At 40.8% G+C, this 25,840-nt stretch overlaps 1 protein-coding gene across 1 annotated transcript in view; it reads left to right on the top strand.

Moving 5' to 3' along the window:
* Positions 1 to 25,840, top strand: part of grm8a (glutamate receptor, metabotropic 8a) — a 525,298-nt gene that overhangs the window by 332,923 nt on the left and 166,535 nt on the right. The window contains exons 3-4 of the mRNA XM_060903017.1: positions 20,471 to 20,606; positions 21,094 to 21,248. Of these exons, the coding sequence (XP_060759000.1) occupies positions 20,471 to 20,606; positions 21,094 to 21,248 (291 nt within the window). The remainder of the gene's footprint in view (positions 1 to 20,470; positions 20,607 to 21,093; positions 21,249 to 25,840) is intronic.

The following is a 25,840-nucleotide window of genomic DNA, read 5'->3' as shown; positions in this document are numbered from 1 at the left end:
GCTTCAACTCTGGGATGTTGGTGGGTTTCCTCATATGAACTGCTTGCTTCAGGTCCTTCCACAACATTTCGATTGGATTAAGGTCAGGACTTTGACTTGGCCATTCAAAAACATTAACTTTATTCTTCTTTAACCATTCTTTGGTAGAACAACTTGTGTGCTTAGGGTCGTTGTCTTGCTGCATGACCCACCTTCTCTTGAGATTCAGTTCATGGACAGATGTCCTGACAGTTTCCTTTAGAATTCACTGGTATAATTCAGAATTCATTGCTCCATCAATGATGGCAAGCCGTCCTGGCCCAGATGCAGCAAAACAGGCCCAAACCATGATACTACCACCACCATGTTTCACAGATGGGATAAGGTTCTTATGCTGGAATGCAGTGTTTACCTTTCTCCAAACATAACGCTTCTCATTTAAACCAAAAAGTTCTATTTTGGTCTAATCCATCCACAAAACATTTTTCTAATAGCCTTCTGGCTTGTCCACGTGATCTTTAGCAAACTGCAGACGAGCAGCAATGTTCTTTTTGGAGAGCAGTGGCTTTCTCCTTGCAACCCTGCCATACACACCATTGTTGTTCAGTGTTCTCCTCATGGTGGACTCATGAACATTAACATTAGCCAATGTGAGAGAGGCCTTCAGTTGCTTAGAAGTTACCCTGGGGTCCTTTGTGATCTCGCCGACTATTGCACGCCTTGCTCTTAGAGTGATCTTTGTTGATCGACCACTCCTGGGGAGGGGAACAATGGTCTTGAATTTCCTCCATTTGTACACAATCTGTCTGACTGTGGATTAGTGGAGTCCAAACTCTTTAGAGATGGTTTTGTAACTTTTTCCAGCCTGAAGAGCATCAACAACGCTTTTTCTGAGGTCCTCAGAAATCTCCTTTGTTCGTGCCATGATACACTTCCACAAACGTGTTGTGAAGATCAGACTTTGATAGATCCCTGTTCTTTAAATAAAGCAGGGTGCCCACTCACACCTGATTGTCATCCCATTGATTGAAAACACCTGACTCAAATTTCACCTTCAAATTAACTGCTAATCCTAGAGGTTCACATACTTTTGCCACTCACAGATATGTAATATTGGATCATTTTCCTCAATAAATAAATGACCAAGTATAATCTTTTTGTCTCATTTGTTTAACTGGGTTCTCTTTATCTACTTTTAGGACTTGTGTGAAAATCTGATGATGTTTTAGGTCATATTTATGCAGAAATATAGAAAATTCTAAAGGGTTCACAAACTTTCAAGCACCACTGTATATTCTAATTTTACTTTGTTAAACAACAACGTTTTTAAATCTGTTCATTATTAGTCTTAGATTATGTGGAGCTTGTGCAAAGTCCCTGAGTGTGAGCTGTTACTATCGAAACAATCACATATAAGAACAAGTGCATTAATAGAAACCATTCAAGTTAATTTAAGGCGTTCTTGTTACAGCCGTGACTACTGTCTGAGCCGTAATCAACTTCTGACCAATCAGATTCATGAATTCAGTCACGCAGTGGTATAAAAATATTAATCATTCTGGAGTTCACTGTATGATCATTTACTGGTCATTTATAATATGATAGGATATTTGTATGCAGTTCGGAGGATGTGAGGATGAGCAGGGGACAGAGGGAAACATTTTATCCTGTCGGTCCAAACAGGTGAAATAAAGGTCAACTCCATCCCTCTGTGTTGGAGAAATGGAAAGGTTTCTGAGATACAGGCCTTACAAAAGCTCTGCTTTACAAGGGGCCTCAATAGGCCATACAACACACACACACACACACACACACACCACGACTCATAATGCCCTTTGAAATCTATGTCCATTCATTGCATTGTCCATAATCACTTATCCTGTGCTGCATCACGGGCAAGCTGGAGCCTATCCCAGATGACTATGGGTGAGAAGTGGGGTACACCCTAGGCAAGTTGCCAAGTCATCACAGGGCCGACACATAGAGATAAACAACCATTCACACCTACAGTAAATTTAGAGCCACCAATTAACTTAACCTGATGTCTTTGTACTGTGGGGGAAACCGGAGCACCTGGAAGAAACCCATGCAGACACGGGGAGAACATGCAAACTCCACACAGAAAGGCCCTTGTCAGCCACTTGGCTTGAACCCAGAACCTTCTTGGTGTGAGGTGACAGTGCAAACCACTACACCGCCATGCTTCTGAAATCTGTCGTTTTTAAAACTAAATTCAAATTGAGAATCTGCACACCATCACAGTGTTGTAGTTGAGTCACTAAACTAAACCTCGAGTCCAAGTCAAGTCCAAGTCATTAAAAAAAATCTCAAGTCGAGTCCACTATTGATCAGAGTCAAGTCTGAGAACAAGACTCCAACTGCCCCATTTGACGGTGGCTGTTTCAGCGCCATTAACATTAGTTTGTTCCTGAACATGGCGTATGAACAGGTGAATGTGCTTCTCTTTATCAGGGAGTGTGAAGTATTCTGTCAGAGATGGTTGGGAGATGGATGTAAATGCAGAAGGTGTGTTTATTAATACAAGTGAAGACGGTAAACAATCCAGAACGGCAGGCAAAATCGTAAAATGGTGAAACAGGCAGTAAGTCGAGCGAGGCACAAACAGGCTATTGTAGACTCGGCAGAATCAAAGATGAGAAACAGGAAATCAGGGATCAGGAAACCAAGCAAGGAAATAAGGCTCGGTAATGTGTCAGCAACGCAGCTCAATACTTAGCAAATTGTGTTTTCACAGTTTTTATATAGGTGTGCTGATTGCGCCTTAATCCTGTGCAGGTGCGAGTCATTTATGGCACACATGCGCGAGAGTCAGTCTGATGCACATGCCAAGGCACGCAGGTGTGACACTCTTGCACAAAATTAGTACAAAAAATAATGTAGATATAAATATCTTATGCCAAATTATTATGGCATGTTACATAATATAAAGTAAAAAACAGAGTCCTCGTCTCCGATTTATGAGTCTGAATGCAGTTAATGCATAAGTCTGAGTGCAAGTCCAAGTCACAAGTCCTTAAAATTAGGGCATGAGTCAGACTTGAAGCCTGCACTATACTGTAAGCCTGCACCATCACCTCATCTCTTTTACTTTCAATTTATTGTCTTGTGTTCTGTTTATTGTTTTCACTGGACAGTGTCCATTTAGCATCTTGTACTTGTCTGACTGTTATGTTATTTATGGATAGAATAACAATAAATCTTTCTAATCTCTAATCTGATGTTTGTCATCATTAGACTCGTCTCTAGTTCTATCACAGGACAGTTAATCTGAACGTTATTGATGTACGGTATTTTATGGCATGTTGTTGAAAGATATACAAACGAAATTATTTAACATGCTGTGAGTCAGGCAGCACGATAGGTAGGGTAGTGGTTAGCACTGTCGCCTCACAGCAAGAAGGTTCTGGATTTGAGCCCAGCGGCCAATGGGGGCCTTTCTGTGTGGAGTTTGCATGTTCTCCCCATGTCTGCATAGGTTTACTCCAGGTGCTCCGTTTTCCCCCACAGTCCAAAGACATGCAGGTTAGGTTAACTGGTGACTCTAAATTGAGCGTAGGTGTGAATGTGAGTGTGAATGGTTGTTTGTCTGTATATGTCAGCCCTGTGATGAAGTGGTGACTTATCCAGGGTGTACCCCACCTTTCGCCCGTAGTCAGCTGGGATAGGCTCCAGCTTGCCCGTGACCCTGAACAGGATAAGCGGTTATAGACAGATGGATGTTACGAATCAGTCATTATGTTGGATCATAGATGGTTTATAGACTCTCTGCTTCATTGATCAGACAAAATGGATGCCAGATTTCACACAGGGACAGTTTCTGTTTTCCCATGTTTCTGGGAATTATATTTATTGACATATGCACACTCATTTCAATACTTCAGCTTAGTTCCGGAATGGTGGTGTAGTGGTTAGCGCTGTCGCCTCACAGCAAGAAGGTCCTGGGTTCGTGGCCGGCGAGGGCCTTTCTGTGCGGAGTTTGCATGTTGTCCGTGTGGGTTTCCTCCGGGTGCTCTGGTTTCCCCCACAGTCCAAAGACATGCAGGTTAGGTTAACTGGTGACTCTAAGGTGGTGTTTACATTAGACTGTATCCGTATCGTTTTCGTCGCGGATGCACTGTCCGTGCACATTAAAACGCCGGGAAACGACTCCACAGGCGGAACAGTTTGAATCCACCAGGGCCCACGTATTCAACCCAGTACGTATCTGATCCGGTGCTGTGTAAACATTGAGGAACGAGGATACGCAATGCTGAGCTCTAGCTGACGTCATCACTGGACAACGTCACTGTGACATCCACCTTCCTGATTCGCTGGCGTTGATCATGCCACGTTGGTCATGTGACGCGACTGCTGAAAAACGGCGCGGACTTCACTTCCTGCTATTTGTCCCGAATCACTGCTCGTGCGCTTCACTTGCGCGCTCTGTGAGCTGCGCAGGGCCGGAGTGCGCACCCTCCAGAGGGCACTCGCTGTTCAGGGCGGAGTGATTTGGAGCACAGGATGCCTGCGGAGCCGAGCGTATCCGTGTATTGGTGTTGCTGTGTGCACGCGAATCGTGTATTGTCGTTGCTGTGTGCACGCTAATCGTTTTAAAAACGTTAATCTGATGATCCGCTGATACGGTCTAATGTAAACACCACCTAAATTGACCGTAGGTGTGAATGTGAGTGTGAATGGTTGTCTGTGTCTATGTGTCAGCCCTGTGATGACCTGGCGACTTGTCCAGGGTGTACCCCGCCTTTCACCCGTAGTCAGCTGGGATAGGCTCCAGCTTGCCTGTGACCCTGTAGAACAGGATAAAGCGGCTAGAGATAATGAGACGAGTTCCGGAATGGATATTCCTATGATTTACAGACAGTGATGGGAATAACGGCGTTAGAAATAACGGCGTTACTAACGGCGTTACTTTTTTTAGTAACGAGTAATCTAACTAATTACTTTTTACATCGTTATAATGCCGTTCCCGTTACTTACAATAAAATACTATGCGTTACTTTATTAAAGCTGTTCTCATCTGGCACGCTGCTCATTCAGCCTTTCTTTACTCTGCTTTAGTGTGGGGCGGGGAGACACGAGACAACGGCACAGTAAGCCAATCAGAGTAGATTTGGACAACAGATGTAGGTAGGCCACGCCTACTGCACTACTGCGTGGTCTTTCAATCGGAAGACCCAGCGATGGCGAGCGGTCAGCCCAGCACTGCGCTTTCACATTGGAAATACAGCCATTACTTTTCATTACTTGAAATAAAAGGCAAGAGTGTTTACATGCAATGCACATTATGTCGAGGAACAAAGCGTTTGTCCTCGTCAGTGGCCAGTAATTAGTAACATAATTTTAATAACTACAAAAATATATTACATTTGATAGATGTCTTATCTCACATTGTCCCACAAAAATATTAATATAGTGTAGATAACATTACTAATTGGTTCTGTTAAGTGTCCATTTCAGTCATTAAACACATTTAACATTCACTTTTATTATGATTACACTAATTGAATTTGATTTTTTTTGAGGGGAACAAAATGTAACGGAATAATTACTTTCCCTGGTAATTAGTTACTTTCATGACAAAGTAACTCCGTTACTAACTCAGTTACTTTTTGGGAAAAGTAACTAGTAACTATAACTAATTACTTTTTGAAAGTAACGTGCCCAACACTGTTTACAGAACAGGTGTGTTCCGCTGTCCATCTGGAGCCCTGTTCTGTGATCTGTTACCTGTTTTCAGTTTGACCTTATGAAGCATTTTTCACCTTACAGCCCCCTCATTCTGCTGTTTACAATACAGTTGGAGAATAAAAAGCTCCTCACTCCTCTCCCCTTTAACTAACCATCTCATCTGAACACAATCAATGAACAGCGATAAAATATAACCTCAAATAGGAAAAAGTTGGTACTGAATATAGAAATTGAATTTAAAACTGAAAACAATGATTTTTAAACAATCTTTGACCTGTATTGCACTCAAAACAATACAACAGCACTTTAATTAATGTTTTACATCATGAGTTTTTTTTTTAAATAAGCACATAAAAGTTGGGACAGTCAAACATTTCCCACTTTATAATGTTCCCATTCTTCCTGTAAACAGGTCTTAAGGTGTGTAACACTAATATTTTTCATTTCTAAATTCTCCACACATTTTCTATTGGGGACAGAGGGGACACACCCTCTTCTTCCATAGCCACGTCTTTGTAATGTGCAGAATGTGGGTTTGCACTGTCTTGTTGAAATCTCCCTGGAAAAGATGCCGTCTTGAAGGCAGCATACATTGCTCCAAAATCTCAGTGTGCTTTTCTGTATTAATGCTCCATCACAGAAGTATAAGTTACCTTTGCCAAGGGCGCTGACACAACCCTGGCTTTTGGACTTGGTCCTGGTTACAGTCTGGATGGTCCTTTTGGTCCTGGTTACAATCTGGATGGTCCTTTTTATCTTTGGCCTGAAGCACACAGCATACATTTCTTCCTAAAAGGACCTGAAATACTGATTCTGACCACAATACATGTTTCCACTGTGTGATGGTCCATCCCAGATGCCTCCGAGCCCAGATAAGTTGATGGCGCTTCTGGACACAGTTAACGTAAGGCTTCCTTTTTGCACAGTAAAGTTTTAACTGGTGTTTGTGGATGTAACTCTGTATTGTAGCTTGATAAAGGCTTTCCAAAGTAATCCTGAGTCTATGTGGTTCTATCAGCTATAGATGGATGATGGTTTTTGATGCAGTGAGGGATCGGAAATCATGGGGGTTCAGATTAGGCTTGAGCCCTTTGTCCTTTACACACTGAAATTCCTCCAGATTCCTTGAATTGTTTAATGATATTACACACTGTAGAGGGTGAAATATCCAAATCCAAATCCCTTCCTATCTTTCTTTGAGCAACATTTTTTTTTTTTTTTTTTAACATTTCAATAATTTTCTAATGCATTTATTGACAAACTGGTGATCCTCTACCCATCTTTGCTCCTCAAAGATGAGGCCTTTCCTGGATACTGATTTTGTACCAAATCATGATTGCAGTAACCTGTTTGACATCATTATTTAATTGTTTTACCTCATTACTAGCCCTAAATTGCCCCGTCCCAACTTTTTTTTTCTGATTTGGGGTTGTAGATATGCATTCGGAAATGCTGAATATTTTAAAAGGATAGCCCTAATAATAATAATATTTCAATCAGAGCAGAAGAACATACTATAAGGGGCTTGAGAAAGAGAAACAAAAATTCAGTTGGAAGAATAAATAAATATCTAGATTTTTGTTTTGTTTGTGGAAAGCAACATAATGTTATTAGGAGCATTAGCCAATCACAGTGATGTATGGTGTTTTTGATTGGGCAGTATAGCAACAGGTTGAGTTTTGTAAGCTCTGGAGAGATGAGAGAAATTATGCCGAGACCTTGAGTCAGAATAAATTCCACCGCCTCACTTTCAGATCATTCAGGGGAAAAAAAATTGTCTGTGATAAAGCAGCAGAAAATGAAAAGTTTGCTACTTGCAGGTGGAACAGGGCTATGGCATTCAATCTGGTCTGACCTGATCTCAGAATCCCCTCACCGTCCCCACTAATGTCTAACCATCTTCTCTCCTTGTGAGCTTTGCCCACACTTCACACGATAACCCAGTTCAGATTCCTTTGAGTAATCCAGAAGGATTGATCAGTGGTTATTGATGGAGCTGCTAGCTGGGGTGGAGGTCACACTGTCCTCAACCTGGTTAGACAAACTTTACCTCACCTATTTAGCATATTGTCCAAGAGACATCTGCTAATATAAGCAAAAGCATATGAAGCCCAGAAGCTTAAACCCTTTGAGTCATATTGTGAAACCGTGAGCCCTTCATCTCCCTGTGGGCAAATAGATCAGTTTATAAGGTGAGTGCAGAGACAAAGAAGGTTCTGCAGATGTGCAACAAAGCCAGACCACAGGGACGAATGGCGGAACTACTCCATCTGTTGTTGGCTAGGTTTTACAGCAAACACAAATGATGTCCATGGCTAGTTTGAAGTGCTTCTGTACCACTGCAGTATGCTATTGACTCATGAAAGGCTTATGTAACCTGCTTTGGCCTTGGTGTAGTGCAGCAGGAGGCTGTGTGTCAAACGGCATTTGTGTGCTTCATGGGATTTATTTGCACACACTGCTGTTCTCAAAAACAGTATTGCGATCTCTAACGATAGCATATGGTGGTGAATAAGTGCCGTGTGGCACACAGAGTGTGAGTAGGAGGATTCACATTGGATCGTGACATTTTCGGTTTGTGTGCATGCGGATGGATCGAAGTGTTGAATAAACAGACTCCCAGTGTGTGTGTGTGTGTGTGTGTGTGTGTGTGTGTGTATTTTGAACTAAATTCTCCCACATTGGTGTCTGAACCATTTTCTCTCAGAATAAAGACAGAAAGCAGCAAACCAATTAAAAAAAAAGTCCAATCTGTATGGCTCACTCAATCTACATAAAAGATTAATGGCTAAAAATAAAATATTAATCACACTGATTTACTGGATTCTGCTTTGTTCTGTTCAGTTTGCTTTGTAATAAGGTCAGGAAACCCCATCAGGTGAACTTGGCAGGACATTTTTGAAGTGATGAACAGCAGGTCTCCTGCACGTTGGAGGTTATGACTTTCACAAAATATTGTTTCTCCTGCACTAAGCCTCCTTAAGCCCCCCTGTTTAAAACCTCTTTTAGCATTGCAGTAAACTCACGGTATAGCACACATCTGCTGTGTAATAGAGGACACGCTCGGTTGTTGTAATTGCGCTTGTGTGGCTGGGGTGTGTGTCATCAGCATCCTAAAACATGCATTTTCACTCAAACATTAAAATGGGATGAATTAAACATTCCATTGAACATGTCTCACAACTGAAATGTTTATGAATTCATTTCATAGTGTTTTGAACATCAGCTAAACCTCGTAATTATTTCCATTCGGAGGTAAAAGCGCAAGGACGACACTTCCCTTCCAGCACCAATGACACGTCTTTGACATGAAAATGACAAGCCTGTATGAAAGCCAGATGACTTTTTGAGACGAATGCACTGTAAACATGTAGTGCCTTTGCTTTTCAGACGTTATTTATAAATGTGTCAAATAGGGCAGAAAAGCCAATTATCCAATGCAAACTTCTCACCATCTGTAACTGGGGAACAGTTTTAATTAAAGATATCGCAGAATGCACCCATTAGAAATGAGCTATAGCCTTGGTAGCACACAGGGCTGGAAACTATTCACAATACATAAAGAACTGATAATCAAATCATTATAGATTAATAGACCAAGTGCTGATCTCCCAGCATTAAAAGGAAGCTGGATAATTTAATTATAGTGCATATCAGACAAGCCAGTTAATTCACTTGCATGTGCGAGTCGGGGAAGACCAACAGATCTGTGCAAAGTTCCTCTCCTCAAACTTCTCAGACATGTTCAACATCGATCATTTTGGGATTCAGAATAAACATTTTAAAGTCATATGTACAGGAAGCAGATGTCAAAAGACCACTCTAATGTCACGGTGTTCATTAAACATACGCTATATGGCCAAATGTTTGTGGACACCTGAATATCACACCATCACACCAATATGAATAGATGACTTGCAACCATGTGATCAAAACGTGCTACATCATGAGCGTCGGCCATGATGGTGGATATACAAAGCAACTCAGATGGCAGCTGCTGAAAGCATGTCTGTAAACAATGCTGAATTTTCTCAGTATTATTACAATTTGAACGGTTGAGCAAAGATTCTATACAAAGAGAAGATAGGCATGTGTGGTTTTGACCCATATTATTTAAAAAAGTCAGACTTTTCTGAAGATAAGATGCTTCTTCCGACCATCGAGTACCCAGATATCATGTTCTGAAGATATCAAGTCTGACCATGAATGAAATATAGCCCATTTTTTTAGTGGGTGCCCAGTCTGGATTGTTTCTATCATATAATTTTGCTGGTGCTCCTAGAAGTGAAATGGTAATACATGTGTTAAAAGTGACCCCTCACCGAATCCAGGGACACATGTCGGCCGAAACGAATCCGAGATAATCGCAAAAGAAGCATTTTTTCTGAAATTTGTGATTTTTGTTTTTTTCCATCATGTGCAAGTTGAGATCTTGAAGAATGCAATCAGTATTTCAGATAATAGATTGTTTTGTTGGAAAAGCATACATTTTTTGTTGCAAATTGTCTCATTTTTGTCAGGACTGTAGCCTGCTGGGGGGTGTGAGTAAATTACCATATGGGCCATTCACATGATGATTTAAGTCTTTTTTTTTTTCGCGAATCAGCTGTATGATACGAGCTGAGCGCATGGCTACTTAAGCTGCATACAGGTGTGTGATTTCACTATGGAATGAGCAAGTTAAACAGAGCGCAGAGGAGCTGAAACACCGCGAAGCAAACAGACGCACGGTATTTACATTGGAGATAACCATTTCTAGCAAAAAAAACCGCAACCTCGTTTTCCAGATTGAATGGAATACTTGAATGATCGGATGATACACGGACCGTTCTAGAACTACATTCCATCGGAGGCATTGGTGTGTGCAAGGCGCTGTTTCTCTTTCTGATGGGGTAAGTTTATTAATCTAAGGCTGTGTGGTTATTTTTGCATGTAACAGAGAGTGTTGTGGTTTGGTTAAGCCTAGGTCACAACCGGACGTACGATTTTTTGGCCGTGTGATTTTTGGCGTTTCCCAAATCGCTGCGGGTTTTTTTTGTTCACGGAGAAAGACGCGCTTTGGCCGTAAGTTTGTCTTGCAACCTGAAAAAAACGTAAGCGCCCTTAGAGTTTGTTTGACATAACAACGAACCTCTGCGGCCGGTCTGCGGCTCGAAAATCAGCACGTCACACGCGCACTCTCGTGCGTTTCATGCACGCCCTCCGTGCGTTTCTTGCGTTTTTTGCATGTAGACCGGCCGTAGGAGCACGTACGGCCGGTTGTGACCGAGGCTTTACATGAAACTAGCGTTGTGTTAGTTGTGTCATCATTGTGCTATCTTTCTTTCTTACGGTGTGAGTAATTTTTAAACCACAAAACGTTAAAGTATACTTTAGGACTTATTTTTGTACTTCATAATTGTTTTGGGCATACTTTGCATGGAAGGAAAATTGACGTGGTGATCTTTGTTTACATGAAAGTAGCATCGTGCTAGCTAGTAGGGGGTAGGGCTTTCCTTAATGTCATGCAGATGAGCACCATTATGTGCCCGCCCTACACCCAGAGTAACTGAGATGGAAAACTTTGAGGGCGATTTTCTCCCTTTTCTGTTTTAAGAAGTATACACTTTCAAAAGGCCACACATTCTTCAAATATTGTCAGATCTCCACATGGAAGGCATCATTGGAAAGCTTAGAAACTGTACTTTCTGAATCTGTCAATAACTCAAAATGCCCCCGGGCAGACATGTGTCCCTGAATTCTGTTTTCTTATAACAATGACCGAGTGAACCACGACAAGAGAACGATCATTTTATAGCAAAATTCTAGCAACACGAAATAAAATTCTTCCATGATATTATTGAGAAAGCTTTTGAATCTCACCTGAAATAAAATGATTACAGCAAACACAAGCTGTTTTGGTTTTAGCCTCTATTACAGTGGAGGAAATAATTATTTGATCCCTTGCTGATTTTGTAAGTTTGCGCACTGGCAAAGATATGAACAGTCTATAATTTTAAGGGTAGGTTTATTTTAACAGTGAGAGAATATCAAAAAGAAAATCCAGATAATCACATTTTATAAAATATATAAATTGATTTGCATTTCGTTGCGTGAAATAGGTATTTGATCCCCTACCAACCATTAAGAGTTCTGGCTCCTACAGACCAGTTAGACACTCCTAATCAACTCGTTACCTGCATTAAAGACAGCTGTCTTAAATTGACACCTGTATAAAAGACACCTGTCCACAGAATCAATCAGACTCCAACCTCTCCAACATGGGCAAGACCAAAGAGCTGTCTAAGGATGCCAGGGAGAAGATTGTAGAGCTGCACAAGGCTGGACTGGGCTACAAAGCCATAAGCAAGAAGCTGGGTGAGAAGGAGACAACTGTTGGTGCAATAGTTCGAAAATGGAAGAAATACAAAATGACCATCAATCGACCTCGGTCTGGGGCCCCACGCAAGATCTCACCTCGTAGGGTATCAATGATCACGAGAAAGGTGAGAGATCAGCCTAGAACTACACGGGAGGAGCTTGTTAATGATCTTAAGGCAGCTGGGACCACAGTCACCAAGAAAACCATTGGTAACACATTACGCCATAATGGATTAAAATCCTGCAGTGCCTGCAAGGTCCCCCTGCTCAAGAAGGCACATGTTCAGGCCTGTCTGAAGTTTGCCAATGAACACCTGAATGATTCTGAGAGTGATTGGAAGAAGGTGCTGTGGTCAGATGAGACCAAATTCGAGCTCTTTGGCATTAACTCAACTCACTGTGTTTGGAGGAAGAAAAATGCTGACTATGACCCGAAGAACACCATCCCCACTGTCAAGCATGGAGGTGGAAACATTATGCTTTGTGGGTGTTTCTCTGCTAAGGGCACAGGACTACTTCACCGCATCAACGGAAGAATGGACGCGGCCATGTACCGTAAAATCCTGAGTGACAACCTCCTTCCCTCTGCCAGGACACTGAAAATGGGTCGTGGATGGGTCTTCCAGCACGTCAATGACCCAAAACATACAGCCAAGGCAACAAAGGAGTGGCTCAAGAAGAAGCACATTAAGGTCATGGAGTGGCCTAGCCAGTCTCCGGACCTTAATCCCATAGAAAAGCTATGGAGGGAGCTGAAGCTCCGAGTTGTGAAGCGACAGCCTCAAAACCTTAATGATCTAGAGATGATCTGCAAAGAGGAGTGGACCAAAATTCCTCCAGACATGTGCCAAACCTGGTCATCAACTACAAGAAACGTCTGACCGCTGTGCTTGCCAACAAGGGTTTTGCCACCAAATACTAAGTCTTGTTTGCTATAGGGTTCAAATACTTATTTCACTCAAAGAAATGCAAATCAGTTTGTATCTTTTATATGAAATTATTTTCTGGATTTTCTTTTTGATGTTTTGTCTCTCACAGTTAAAATAAACCTACCATTAAAATTATAGAATGTTCATTTCTTTGTCAGTGGACAAACTTACAAAATCAGCAAGGGCTCAAATAATTATTTCCTCCACTGTAATAAAGGCTAGATGTTGTTCAGCCGTGCTCGTCTCCTCTCTGTACCAAGCTTCAGGGTTTCCTCGCCCTCTTTCCGAATCACGGATGGAATTCTAAAAAGTCAGAACATGGCACGGTCATGAGTACTGTTGTGACCATAACCATATGCAGCTCAAAGATATGGCATAACTAAAAGAATGCTTAAAGCAGTGGAAAGACAAAGAGAGTTGTGCACGCTTGACTATGTTTTGTATGGAATGTCTCTTGATCCCACATTCGTATATCCGCCAACATGGCTGACGTCCGAGTTTCTATTTTGCTTTGACGTCACTTGCAAGTCAAAGATTCAGAAGCACTCAGTTGTATAGAATGTCTCTGTATGATGGAGCTTTACAGTTTCCCTTCACTGGAACTGAGAGTCCAAACCTGTTCCATCAGGACAATAATCCTATGCACAAAGTGAGCTCCATGAAGACATGGTGTGTGAAGGTTGGAGTGAAGAACTCGAGCATCCTGCTCAGAGCCCTGACTGAACTCAACCCTACTGAACACCTTTGGGATGAACTGGATCTGGAACCTCAACATCCCAACATCAGGGTCTGATCTCACTAACGAACACAAATCCCCACAGCCACGGCCCAAAATCTAGTGGAAAGCCTATATACACTCAATGGCCACTTTACTAGGAACACTCCTCCATTCACCTGCTGTTTGATGCCCTTCTCTAATCAGCCGATCCCTCGACAGCAGCACAATGCATCAAATCATGCAGATACAAATCAAGAGCTTCAGTTAATGTTCACAGTGTTCAAACATCAGAATGGGAAAAATTGTGATCTCAAGTGTGACTTTCTTTCACTGTGGCATGGGTGTTGGCTTGAGCCAGATGGACTGGTTTGAGTATTTCCAAGCCTGCTGATCTCCTGGGGTTTTCACACACAACAGTCTCTAGAGTGTACACAGAATGGTGCAAAAAAAAAAAAATCAAGTGAGTGAGCGAGCAACAGTTCTGTGGGTGGAAACAAATGCCTTGTTGATAAGAGAGGTCAGAGGAAAATGGCCAGATTGTTTTGAGCTTTTTGCCAGGAAGGTTATAGTAACTCATATAATCACTCTTTACAACTGTGGTGAGCAGAAAAGCATCTCAGCATGCAACAGCAGAAGATCACATTGGGTTCCACTCCTGCAGCCAAGAACAGGGATCGTAGACTCAACAAGTTCCTATTAACATGGCTGGGAGTGTATATTTACACACAATGATGAGATATAACATCCAATAAAAGAAGGATAAATGTTAGCACCAAAATAATCTCATCCAGTGACAACCTACTGGAGCCATGTTGGCACAATGGAAATGCAGTGACTGCGGGCTTATTTGTCTATCTCGCATTGGGCTGGTCATCCACCATAAAACACATAATTAGCCAGTCACTCTTCCAATGGCGAGATCTGTCTTCAGAGACAACTCAATCCACCTGCCTAATATTTTGTAGGTCCTCCTTGTGCCACCAAAACAGCTTGGACCCTTCGAGGCTGAGACTCCACAAGACCTAGGTGTCTTGTAAATTGTGAGGTAGAGCCTTCATGGATCAGAACTGTTTGCCCAGCATAGCACACCAATGCTTGGATTTGAGATCTCAGGAATTTGGAGGCCAATACCTTGAACTCTTTATCATGTTCCTCAAATCATTCTTGAACAATTTTTGGAGGGTGTCAGGGAGCATTATCCTGCTGAAAGAGGAAACATTGCCATAAACGGATGAATTTGGTTCATGGTACTTGGATTAGGTAGGCGGTACTGTGTGCTATAACACTTTTTCTGTTTTAGCCAGCATTAACGTTTTCAGTCATTTGTGCTGCAGGATCTCTTCTATGGGATTGAGCCATGTGGGCTAGCCTTCTTGCCCCATGCGAATCAATGAGCCTTTGACACCCATGACCCTGTCACCGGTTCACCAGTTGTCCTTTGGATCCTTGGACCACTTTTGGTAGGTGTTAACCATTGCATACCAGGAACACCCCAGAAGATGTGCCATTTTGGAGATGCTCAGACCTAGTCATCTCGCCATCACAATTTGTCAAAGTTGCTCAGATCCATACATTTGCCCATTTTTCCTGCTTCCAACACATCAACTTCAAGAACTGACTGTTCTCTTGCTGCCTAATATATCCCACCCCTTAACAGGTGCCACTGTAATGAGATAACGTGTGTGTGTGTGTGTGTGTGTGTGTGTGTGTGTGTGTGTGTGTGTGTGTGTGTGTGTGTGAAAACATCTCCACAGTAATTTGTGCAACACTGGTATCCTGGAGGATTGAGTCTGTCATCAGAAATAAAGGTGGACAGCGAAGTATTAAAAAAAACCAAACTAAAGATTTGAATCTCAGTAATGAAAGATGTCCTGGTTTTTGTTACTAATTGAGTTCCTGCTGTGGGGCCTGTATTTCTATTGTAGTCAATCTGAACTGTTAGTTTTAAATTTTACAGCAGAGCAAATGTCCTACTGTTCAACTGAGAAGTAATGGAATTACTGTCAGGTGATCGGATTTTGAATCATTTGATGTTTACCGTAAGTAATGCTCACTGCTCACTTCTGCTGTATATATTGTGTGTTGAACTGATGATTTCTCATCTGAAGTGTGGCATTGCTGAACTGGCATGACACAGAGGATGGTTACGATGGTTATCAGCAGGTGGGGCTGTTCTCACAGATCTGCTCTCTTCAGGTTAAATCCTATCAGTTTCCTCTCTGCAACATGCTGCAATGCTGATGTCTTGCTGTGCAACCAGGGCAGAAGCTTTGAAGCAGGAAGCAGATGAGAGACAAAACACAGCAGTTGGACATTAAAAAGGCCCTCTGTCAATCTGCCTTTTGAAATCATTTCTATGTGTCTCAGTGAGAGAAATAAAAAATCAACCACTGACCGAACAGAACACAATAATCTCAGAATTCGTTTGCACATAATTTTTATTTAAATGTCATCTCATCTCATTATCTGTAGCCGCTTTATCCTGTTCTACAGGGTCGCAGGCAAGCTGGAGCCTATCCCAGCTGACTACGGGCGAAAGGCGGGGTACACCCTGGACAAGTCGCCAGGTCATCACAGGGCTGATACATAGACACAGACAACCATTCACACTCACATTCACACCTACGGTCAATTTAGAGCCACCAGTTAACCTAACCTGCATGTCTTTGGACTGTGGGGGAAACCGGAGCACCCGGAGGAAACCCACGCGGACATGGGGAGAACATGCAAACTCCACACAGAAAGGCCCTCGCCAGCCACGGGGCTCGAACCTGGACCTTCTTGCTGTGAGGTGACAGCGCTAACCACTACACCACCATGCCACCATTTTTATTTAAATGACCCCCCCCCCCAAAATCAATCAAATTTCTATCTATCTATCTATCTATCTATCTATCTATCTATCTATCTATCTATCTATCTATCTATCTATCTATCTATCTATCTATCCACAAAACTAAGTGGATATATTGTAAAGTCTACACACCCCTGTTACAATGTCAAGTTTTGTGATGTTAAAAAAATGAAACCGAGATAAATAATGTTGGATCTTTTTCCACTTTTAAGGTTGTATGGCATTCAACAAAGTGAAAAACAAATTGCTTTTATTTTAAATAAAACAAAAATAATTTACATTAACCTATTGGCATAAATTAAACACTTTCATACACATCATATACTTTCTGTATTTTTATCTACTCACAATGGTGTTGACTGTGTGTATAGTGGAGTTATGTGTGTTTTGTTGTATTTTGTATTGTCTATATTGTATTGTCTATATTGTCTATTATGTTTGTATGTTGTCCTGTGTTTATTTGTAATTGTGCCCTGCCAGGGGGACTGCAGATGTAAATTAGCCAAAGGCTAACTCTGGTACAGTGCATCAGATGGAAACATTTATGGTAAAAACTGTACATGGTCCCCTACAAATAATAATAATAATAATAATAATAATAATAATAATAATAAAATGGACACATCCTTTAATAATGTGCTCAGAATTAACCAATCACATTTAGTCACATGTTCAAGTAATTATTATGCACCTGTCATCAGTGAAATGAGTCAGATATCCCAGAATAAAGCTCAGATATCCCAGAGTAAGGCTCAAGTATCCCAGATTAAATATTAGGTATCCCAGAGTAAAGCTCAGATATCACAGATTCAAGATCAGATATCACAGATTAAAGCTCAGATATCACATATTAAAGATCAGATATCCCAAATTAAAGATCCCAGATTAAACCTCAGATATACTAGATTAAAGATCAGATACCCCATATGAATGATCTTAATGATCACAGATTAAAGGTCACAGATTAAAGAGCAGATATCCCAGATTAAAGATCAGATATCACAGATTAAAGATCACAGATTAAAGCTCAGATATCCCAGATAAAAACTCAGATATCCCAGATTAAAGATCAGATATCACAGATTAAAGATAGGTATTGCATATTAAAGATCAGATATCACAGATTAAAGATCACAGATTAAAGAGCAAATATCCCAGATTAAAGGTCAGATATCACAAATTAAAGCTCAGATATCCCAGATTAAAGATCAGATATCCCAGATTAAAGCTCAGATATCACATAATATCCCACTGGGGTCTGACAGTATTTTCTGGCACTCTAATGATTTTGGCATTCTCTGATTTTGTTGTCAATTTCAACAAATCTAAGCAGTATTTTCAAAGTCATATGACTTTTTCATATTCAGCACAAGTTCAGCCACAATAATATCTCTGAAGTATGTATGTCATGATTGTACTTTAAAAAAAAAAACAGATAAATGAAGATGTTGTAAAAATGCAGTTTTAGAACTGTGTTGGAATGTGTGAAAAAAACATGACTTTACCCATTGTGTTGAACCATTTTGGTCACTTGAGGTGATTCTGTTCAGTCTTTGGAATGGATAAAGCAAAAAAAATCTCCTCCATTAATTTGGACAATTAACTGGCCATAAAAAAAAAAAAAAATGTATGTCCTATTGGTTTGGGATAAAGGGTTGGCAGTGGGATGGGTATTCAATGAGAAGAGTAAAAAATTTCCATTCGTTCGATGAGAAGAGTGAAAACAAGTCCCAATGGATAAGGTCATGTTTTTTCACACATTCCAATACAGTTCTAAAACTGCTTTTTTACAGCAGCTTCATTTATCTGGTATTTGACTTTATTTTGGTATTTGACTATTCAGTGTGTCTTGATTTTACTATTTTACTCAGTTCAGAGCCACAACCAACTTTGTTACTCTGTTACACAATTACTCTGTAATTTTGCTCCCACCCCAACTCCAAATTTTACTCTCTAAACTCAAAATAGAGCAAAATTAACTATTTTTGAGGAAAATACTTTTAGCTCTGGAAAAACTGCTCAGTCATTTTTCCTGTGTGTGCACTACAGCACGCACATATCAACCGATCTGCTCATCAGAAATAGAAGAAATATTTACACTTACTTGAGATGATATTTGCCTGGATCTAGTCAAAGTAAACAAACAAACAAAAAAAAATGGCATCGCTCATCAGTGTCGCAGTTCTCAAGATTGAACCGAATTGCTGTCCTGAATCATGAACTCAATCGTGAATTGAATCGCTGTCCTGAAATTTAATTGCTGTCCTAAAACTGAATCACTGTCCTGAATCATCCGAAGCGCATAAAATCCATGTGCCATCTTGGAACAAGTTTTACCTCCAAATAGCCTAAACTATGTCTGACATATTTTATCCTGTTTACAGTGGACATTCCCACGGTGAAAGAGAAACCAATCGAAATCGAAAGAGTGAAAGTGATTATCATGCTGTTACCATGGGAACAGTCTTTTATGAATGCATAAGTGGGCACTCAGTGCTCTGACTCCAGTGTGACTGAGGAAGGTGACAAGTTTTATGTTCCATCTAATTTAGGTAATTTAAAAACTATAATATTATTTAGCAGTGGGCACATAGGAAAGTGTAATGTAAGTATAAAGTTTCTGTCAATATGTTTATCATGCTTAGATGATAAGAACTCACAAAGATATTTATCTCAATACATGACCTACTCATTCTAAACCTGCCGAGCTTCACTGGCAAAGCTCTCAACCCCAGAAGGTTAAAGCTCAGATATCCCATATTAAAGATCACAGATCAAAGCTCAGATATCCCAGATTAAAGAACAGATATCATAGATTAAAGATCACAGATTAAAGATCAGATATCCCAGATTAAAGCTCATATATCCCAGATTAAAGATCTGATATCCCAGATTAAATATCAGACATCACAGATTACAGATCAGATATCACAGATTAAAGCTCAGATATCACAGATTAAAGCGCAGATATCCCAGATTAAAGATCGGCTAACACAGATTAAATCTCAGATATCACATATTAAAGATCAGATATCCTAGATTAAAGAGCAAATATCCCAGATTAAAGATCAGATATCACAGATCAGATATCACAGATTAAAGATCAGATATCACAGATCAGTTATCCCATATTAAAGATCACATGTCCCAGATTAAAACTCAGATATCACAGATTAAAGATCACAGATTAAAGATCAGATATCCCAGATTAAAGATCACATATCCCAGATTAAAGATCAGTGGTTTCTGAAGGATGTGTGTGTCCTGTGATGTACTTGCATCCCATCAAGGGTGTGTTACCACTTTACCCCCATGTTGCCAGATTAGGTCAGTGGTTTAAAGTGAAGATGAAGAAGTGAATGAAAATGAGATCAGAGATCAGACATCAGACAAAACTTTATTTATCCCCGAAGGGCAATTAGATAAGAAGGGCAATGTGATAAGAAAAGACGAGACTGACTGGTACATTTTTAACCAGCTGATAATTATCCAGAAATGGGACATTCATTTGGGATCATTACTATTTGTCTGAAGGACAGACTGTCCAAGCAATGGCTTTCTGATTACATGAAGTGTCCTCAAACACTCACTGAGTGTACTGTCTCCAGAAGAAGCTCTCTCTTTGAGGCTGGGGAAAGTCCATCACTCATCCCATTGTGGGACACTAATGATATAACACAGTGCCAGAGGAGCTTGGCTTCCTATTATGGTGTACATTAAATATGAAATATGCCTCTGCCTCACTCCATATAAATTAGTGGAATAAACTGTTGGAATTGTACCACTGAAATTATAGACACTCTGTGTGAAAGATTACGCTCTCTTTATTTTACCCACTTTCAAAGGTTTCAGATAGTTGTAATTTCTTGCCACTTAATCAAACCTTATTGCTCTTTCTATTTTGCTCTTTTTTTCCCCTCTCAGGTGGGGTGTGTATCGCTCAGTCTCTAAAGATCCCACGGGAACCAAGGCCGGGAGAATTTGACAAAATAATCATGCGGTTGCTGGAGACCCCCAACGCCCGTGCAATCATCATGTTTGCAAATGAGGATGACATCAGGTGTGATTCTTTCTCCAAATATATATTGACACTACAGAGAGAGAGAGAGAGAGAGATGGTTCTCCAAAAGTGTACACAGAGCAAAAGAGAGAGAATGGAAGAGGAGCAGAAAATTACACAAACCCTCTATAAATGGCTGCATGTATCTGGTGTATTAAAGTGTCCATAGGTACAAGGTGAAGTAAGATCTAAGCTAAAATAAAAGAATTAAGTGAAGTCTTTCTTCGCTTGGAGGCAGGAAACACTCTCATTTCTCATTTGTTGTTTTTCTTTCATTTCTTTTTTCCCCCATTTGCCCTGTGGTGCCCTTCTGATGTGTTTCTGTAACTCAGTGCTGCAGGTGAAGCTCTGTGGCGCTTTATTAGGTGCTTTCATGAGCGAAGCTGATAGAGATATGGTTCTCGGACTAACCAGTGTTTGGGAGATTACATATGATATTTTTATTTGCAGCAATTGTTTCTCATGGCTGGTGTATTTTCATTTGCAGACGAGTCCTGGATGCTGCTAAAAGGAACAACCAAACAGGGCACTTCCTGTGGATTGGTTCAGACAGTTGGGGCTCCAAGATCTCACCAGTGATCCAGCAGGAGCAGGTGGCTGAGGGTGCAATCACCATCTTACCAAAACGAGCTTCAGTCGACGGTAATGCTGATGTTCTTTGAAGGATGCACAGGTTCATGTCTATGTGGGAAAACACTACTGGAGGAAACAGTTCAAAACAAGTTTCAGAGGTTCCTACAGCCTCAACTCTCAAATCTTTTTCAAGAACAGTCCCAGTTCTGGTTGTCATGGATCTCAGATTTACAAAAAGCTGTATCTTTTCTCCCACTGGCTTAAAACTGATTGAAAAAAAAAGTGATTTTTTTTTTCTTTTGTTGACCTTGATAAGTCAGACATATTGTGTCCAATATTTTTAAATACTTAGAGTTCAGACAATTGGTCTACTGACAGTGGAAAATAGTGATAAATTGATCAAAAAGGTATTTTATTTTTCCATCCATTATCTGTAACCGCTTATCCTCTACAGGGTTGCAGGCAAGCTGGAGCCTATCCCAGCTGACTATGGGCAAGAGGCAGGGTACACCCTGGACAAGTCGCCAGGTCAGCACAGGGCTGAGACATCAAGACAAACAACCATTCACACTCACACCTACGGTCAATTTAGAGCCACCAATTAACCTAACCTGCATGTCTTTGGACTGTGAGGGAAACCAGAGCACCTGAAGGAAGCCCACACAGACAACATGCAAACTCCACACAGAAAGGCCCCCGTCAGCCACTAGGCTCGAACCCTGAACCTTCTTGCTATGAGGCAACAGTGCTAACCACTACACCACCGTGCTGCCCTGTATTTTATGTTTTTTTTTTTAAATATAATTATAGTGTGTTGGTTGAAATTCTTTAGTGTCTTTCTGATTGAAAATTCATTATCCTCCTCCAGGTCATTGGAAAAGTCTTCTCTCAGAGCTCATTGGGATTCCTCAAAACAATGCATTGCTCATTTGGCCAAAACCTTCATTTAGGCAGGGCATGACTCCAAACGATAAACCATTTCCTGCATTAATGAGGCACAATAATGCTTTGTTTATATGCTCCTCACCTTCCTGCAGTAATAACCTTGCCAAGAAAACAGACAGCGCTGTGTGTGGTTACAGACTGTGAAGTGGGAAACCTTGCCCTATTCTCTGTATGTTTAAATATATTTCTGAATAGTTTCTGAATCTTTTTAATATCTTTTTGGTTATAGTGCTTTGGTGTGTATACAGTGGTGCTTGAATTTTTGTGAACCCTTTAGAATTTTCTATATTTCTGCATAAATATGACCTAAAACATCATCAGATTTTCACACAAGTCCTAAAAGTAGATAAAGAGAACCCAGTTACACAAATGAGACAAAAATATTATACTTGGTCATTTATTTATTGAGGAAAATGATCCAATATTACATATCTGTGAGTGGCAAAAGTATGTGAACCTCGAGGATTGGCAGTTAATTTGAAGGTGAAATTAGAGTCAGGTGTTTTCAATCAATGGGATGACAATCAGGTGTGAGTGGGCACCCTGTTTTATTTAAAGAACAGGGATCTATCAAAGTCTGATCTTCACAACACATGTTTGTGGAAATGTATCATGGCACAAATGAAGGAGATTTCTGAGGACCTCATAAAAAGTGTTGTTGATGCTCATCAGGCTGGAAAAGGTTACAAAACCATCTCTAAAGAGTTTGGACTCCACCAATCCACAGTCAGACAGATTGTGTACAAATGGAGGAAATTCAAGACCATTGTTACCCTCCCCAGGAGTGGTCGACCAACAAAGGTCACTTCAAGAGCAAGGCGTGTAATAGTCAGTGAGGTCACAAAGGACCCCAGGGTAACTTCTAAGCAACTGAAGGTGTTTCTCACATTGGCTAATGTTAATGGTCATGAGTCTACCATCAGGAGAACATTGAACAACAATGATGTGTGTGTCAGGGTTGCAAGGAGAACGCCACTGCTCTCGAAAAAGAACATTGCTGCTTGTCTGCAGTTTGCTAAAGATCATGTGGGCAAGCCAGAAGGCTTTTGGAAATATGTTTTGTGGACAGATGAGACCAAAATAGAACTTGTTGGCTTAAATGAGAAGCGTTATATTTGAAGAAAGGAAAACACTGCATTCCAGCATAAGAACCTTATCCCATCTGTGAAACATGGTGGTGGTAGTATCATGGTTTGGGCCTGTTTTGCTGCATCTGGGCCAGGACAGCTTGCCATCATTGATGGAACAATGAATTCTGAATTATACCAGCGAATTCTAAAGGAAAATGTCAGGACATCTGTCCATGAACTGAATCTCAAGAGAAGGTGGGTCATGCAGCAAGACAACGACTCTAAGCACACAGGTTGTTCTACCAAAGAATGGTTAAAGAAGAATAAAGTTATTGTTTTGGAATGGCCAAGTCAAAGTCCTGACCTTAATCCAATCGAAATATTGTGGAAGGACCTGAAGCAAGCAGTTCATGTGAGGAAACCCACCAACATCCCAGAGTTGAAGCTGTTCTGTATGGAGGAATGGGCGAAAATTCCTCCAAGCCGGTGTGCAGGACTGATCAACAGTTACCGCAAATGTTTAGTTGCAGTTATTGCTGCACAAGGGGGTCACACCAGATACTGAAAGCCAAGGTTTCAGTAAATACTGTAATACTTTTGCCACTTACAGATATGTAACACTGGATAAATGGCCAAGTATAATATTTTTGTCTCATGTGTTTAACTGGGTTCTTTTTATCTACTTTTAGGACTTGTGTGAAAATCTGATGATGTTTTAGGTCATATTTATGCAGAAATCTAGAAAATTCTAAAGGGTTCATGAACTTTCAAGCACCACTGTATGGCCAAGTTTACATTAGACCGTATCTGTCTCGTTTTCTTTGCGGATGCACTGTCCGTTTACATTAAAACGCCGGGAAACGGGAATCCGCCAGGGTCCACGTATTCAATCCAGATCGTGTCAGCTCCGGTGCTGTGTAAACATTGAGAATACGCGGATATGCTGTGCTGAGCTCTAGCTGGCGTTGTCATTGGACAACGTCACTGTGACATCCACCTTCCTGATTCGCTGGCGTTGGTCATGTGACGCGACTGCTGAAAAACGGCGCGGACTTCCGCCTTGTATCACCTTTCATTAAAGAGTATAAAAGTATGAAAATACTGCAAATACTGATGCAAATACTGCCCATTGTGTACTTATGATTGTCTTTAGGCTTGCCATCCTTCCACTTGCAAGTGGTAAGTGACGCGCATACCCGATATGCACTGAGATCACACACACAGCGGCTCAGTCCCGAATCACTGCTCATGCGCTATACTCGCGCGCTCTGTGAGCTGCGCAAGGCCGGAGTGCGCACCCTCCAGAGGGCACTCGCTGTTCAGGGCGGAGTGATTTGGAGCGCAGGATGCCTGCGGAGCCGAGTGTATCCGTGTATTGGTGTTGCTGTGTGCACGCGAATCGTGTATTGGCGTTGCTGTGTGCACGCTAATCGTTTTAAAAACGTTAATCTGACGATCCGCTGATACGGTCTAATGTAAACCCCACCTAAGTCTGGTGTACCTAAAGTCAGTAATTACCAGGTTAGCTGAGGAAAGATTTTTAAAGACAAGAGAGAGAGACAGTCACTACAGAATCTTATTTTATTACTGAAAAATACAGTGATAATATCACTACTACTTACCACTGTATGTCTTCAGTAACATTCTATCCATTTAAAAATATAATATAATCCTGTACATTTGCTTGACACTTTCATCCAAGACAGGTCACAACTCCGGAGCTGAACGTTAGACATCTTGCTCAAGGACCTCTTGACACTGCTGGGATTTGAGCTCACAACCTTCACAAAAGTTTTACCACTGTATAAACTTACATCAAAGAAGAATTGTGCTCATCAGAAAATATTTGCGAAAATAAAGCAGACAAAAACAATCCACTAATTTGCAGAAGTTGGCACAAAATGAATATTTATCATTATCTAACACCTACAACATCAGATTTCCCACAATGCCCTGGATTCTCTGGTATTTTACTGATATTTTTTTAAACCAGTGTACTGCTCTGATTGGCCAATCATTTCAGGTAAAATTATAAAATAATATTTTGCTGAAAAATGAATAATATAAATTTACAGAAGTGTTATTACAGCCTATATAGTGCAAGCAAAAAAAAAAAAATCCAGAAAATCTATATTAAATACTGTATATTATCAATACAGTTTGAAATGACCTGATTAAGGGAAAGTCTGTTAAAACAGTACACTTAGGACTTACTTTTATTTTGGACTTATGACATTTGTTTTAGGATGAAACATGTTTCCTGACCACTTTCAAACACTGAATCATAACAATCTGTCATTAAAATCTGTTTACTCCAGAAGTAAAAACAGAGAAGATTTCATTTAACGATTCCATTTCGATGTCGGCCCTGTGATGACCTGGCGACTTGTCCAGGGTGTACCCCGCCTCTCGCCCATAGTCAGCTGGGATAGGCTCCAGCTTGCCTGCGACCCTGTCGAACAGGATAAAGCGGCTAGAGATAATGAGATGAGATTCCATTTCGACTCTTGCTGAAAGTTGAACCACCACACGAATTGTCTAAAAGTCACTGCTGTGTATTAATTAAATTTAATATGTAATAAATAATATTTATGAACGATAAATATGACCAGCCCTGTGATAGATTGGTGACCTGACCAGGGTGAA

The sequence above is a fragment of the Neoarius graeffei genome, chromosome 21 (genome assembly GCF_027579695.1).
Source record: "Neoarius graeffei isolate fNeoGra1 chromosome 21, fNeoGra1.pri, whole genome shotgun sequence".
Lineage (NCBI taxonomy): Eukaryota > Metazoa > Chordata > Actinopteri > Siluriformes > Ariidae > Neoarius > Neoarius graeffei.
Note: the sequence above shows the minus strand (reverse complement) of the source record. Positions and strands in the feature narration are given on the sequence as shown.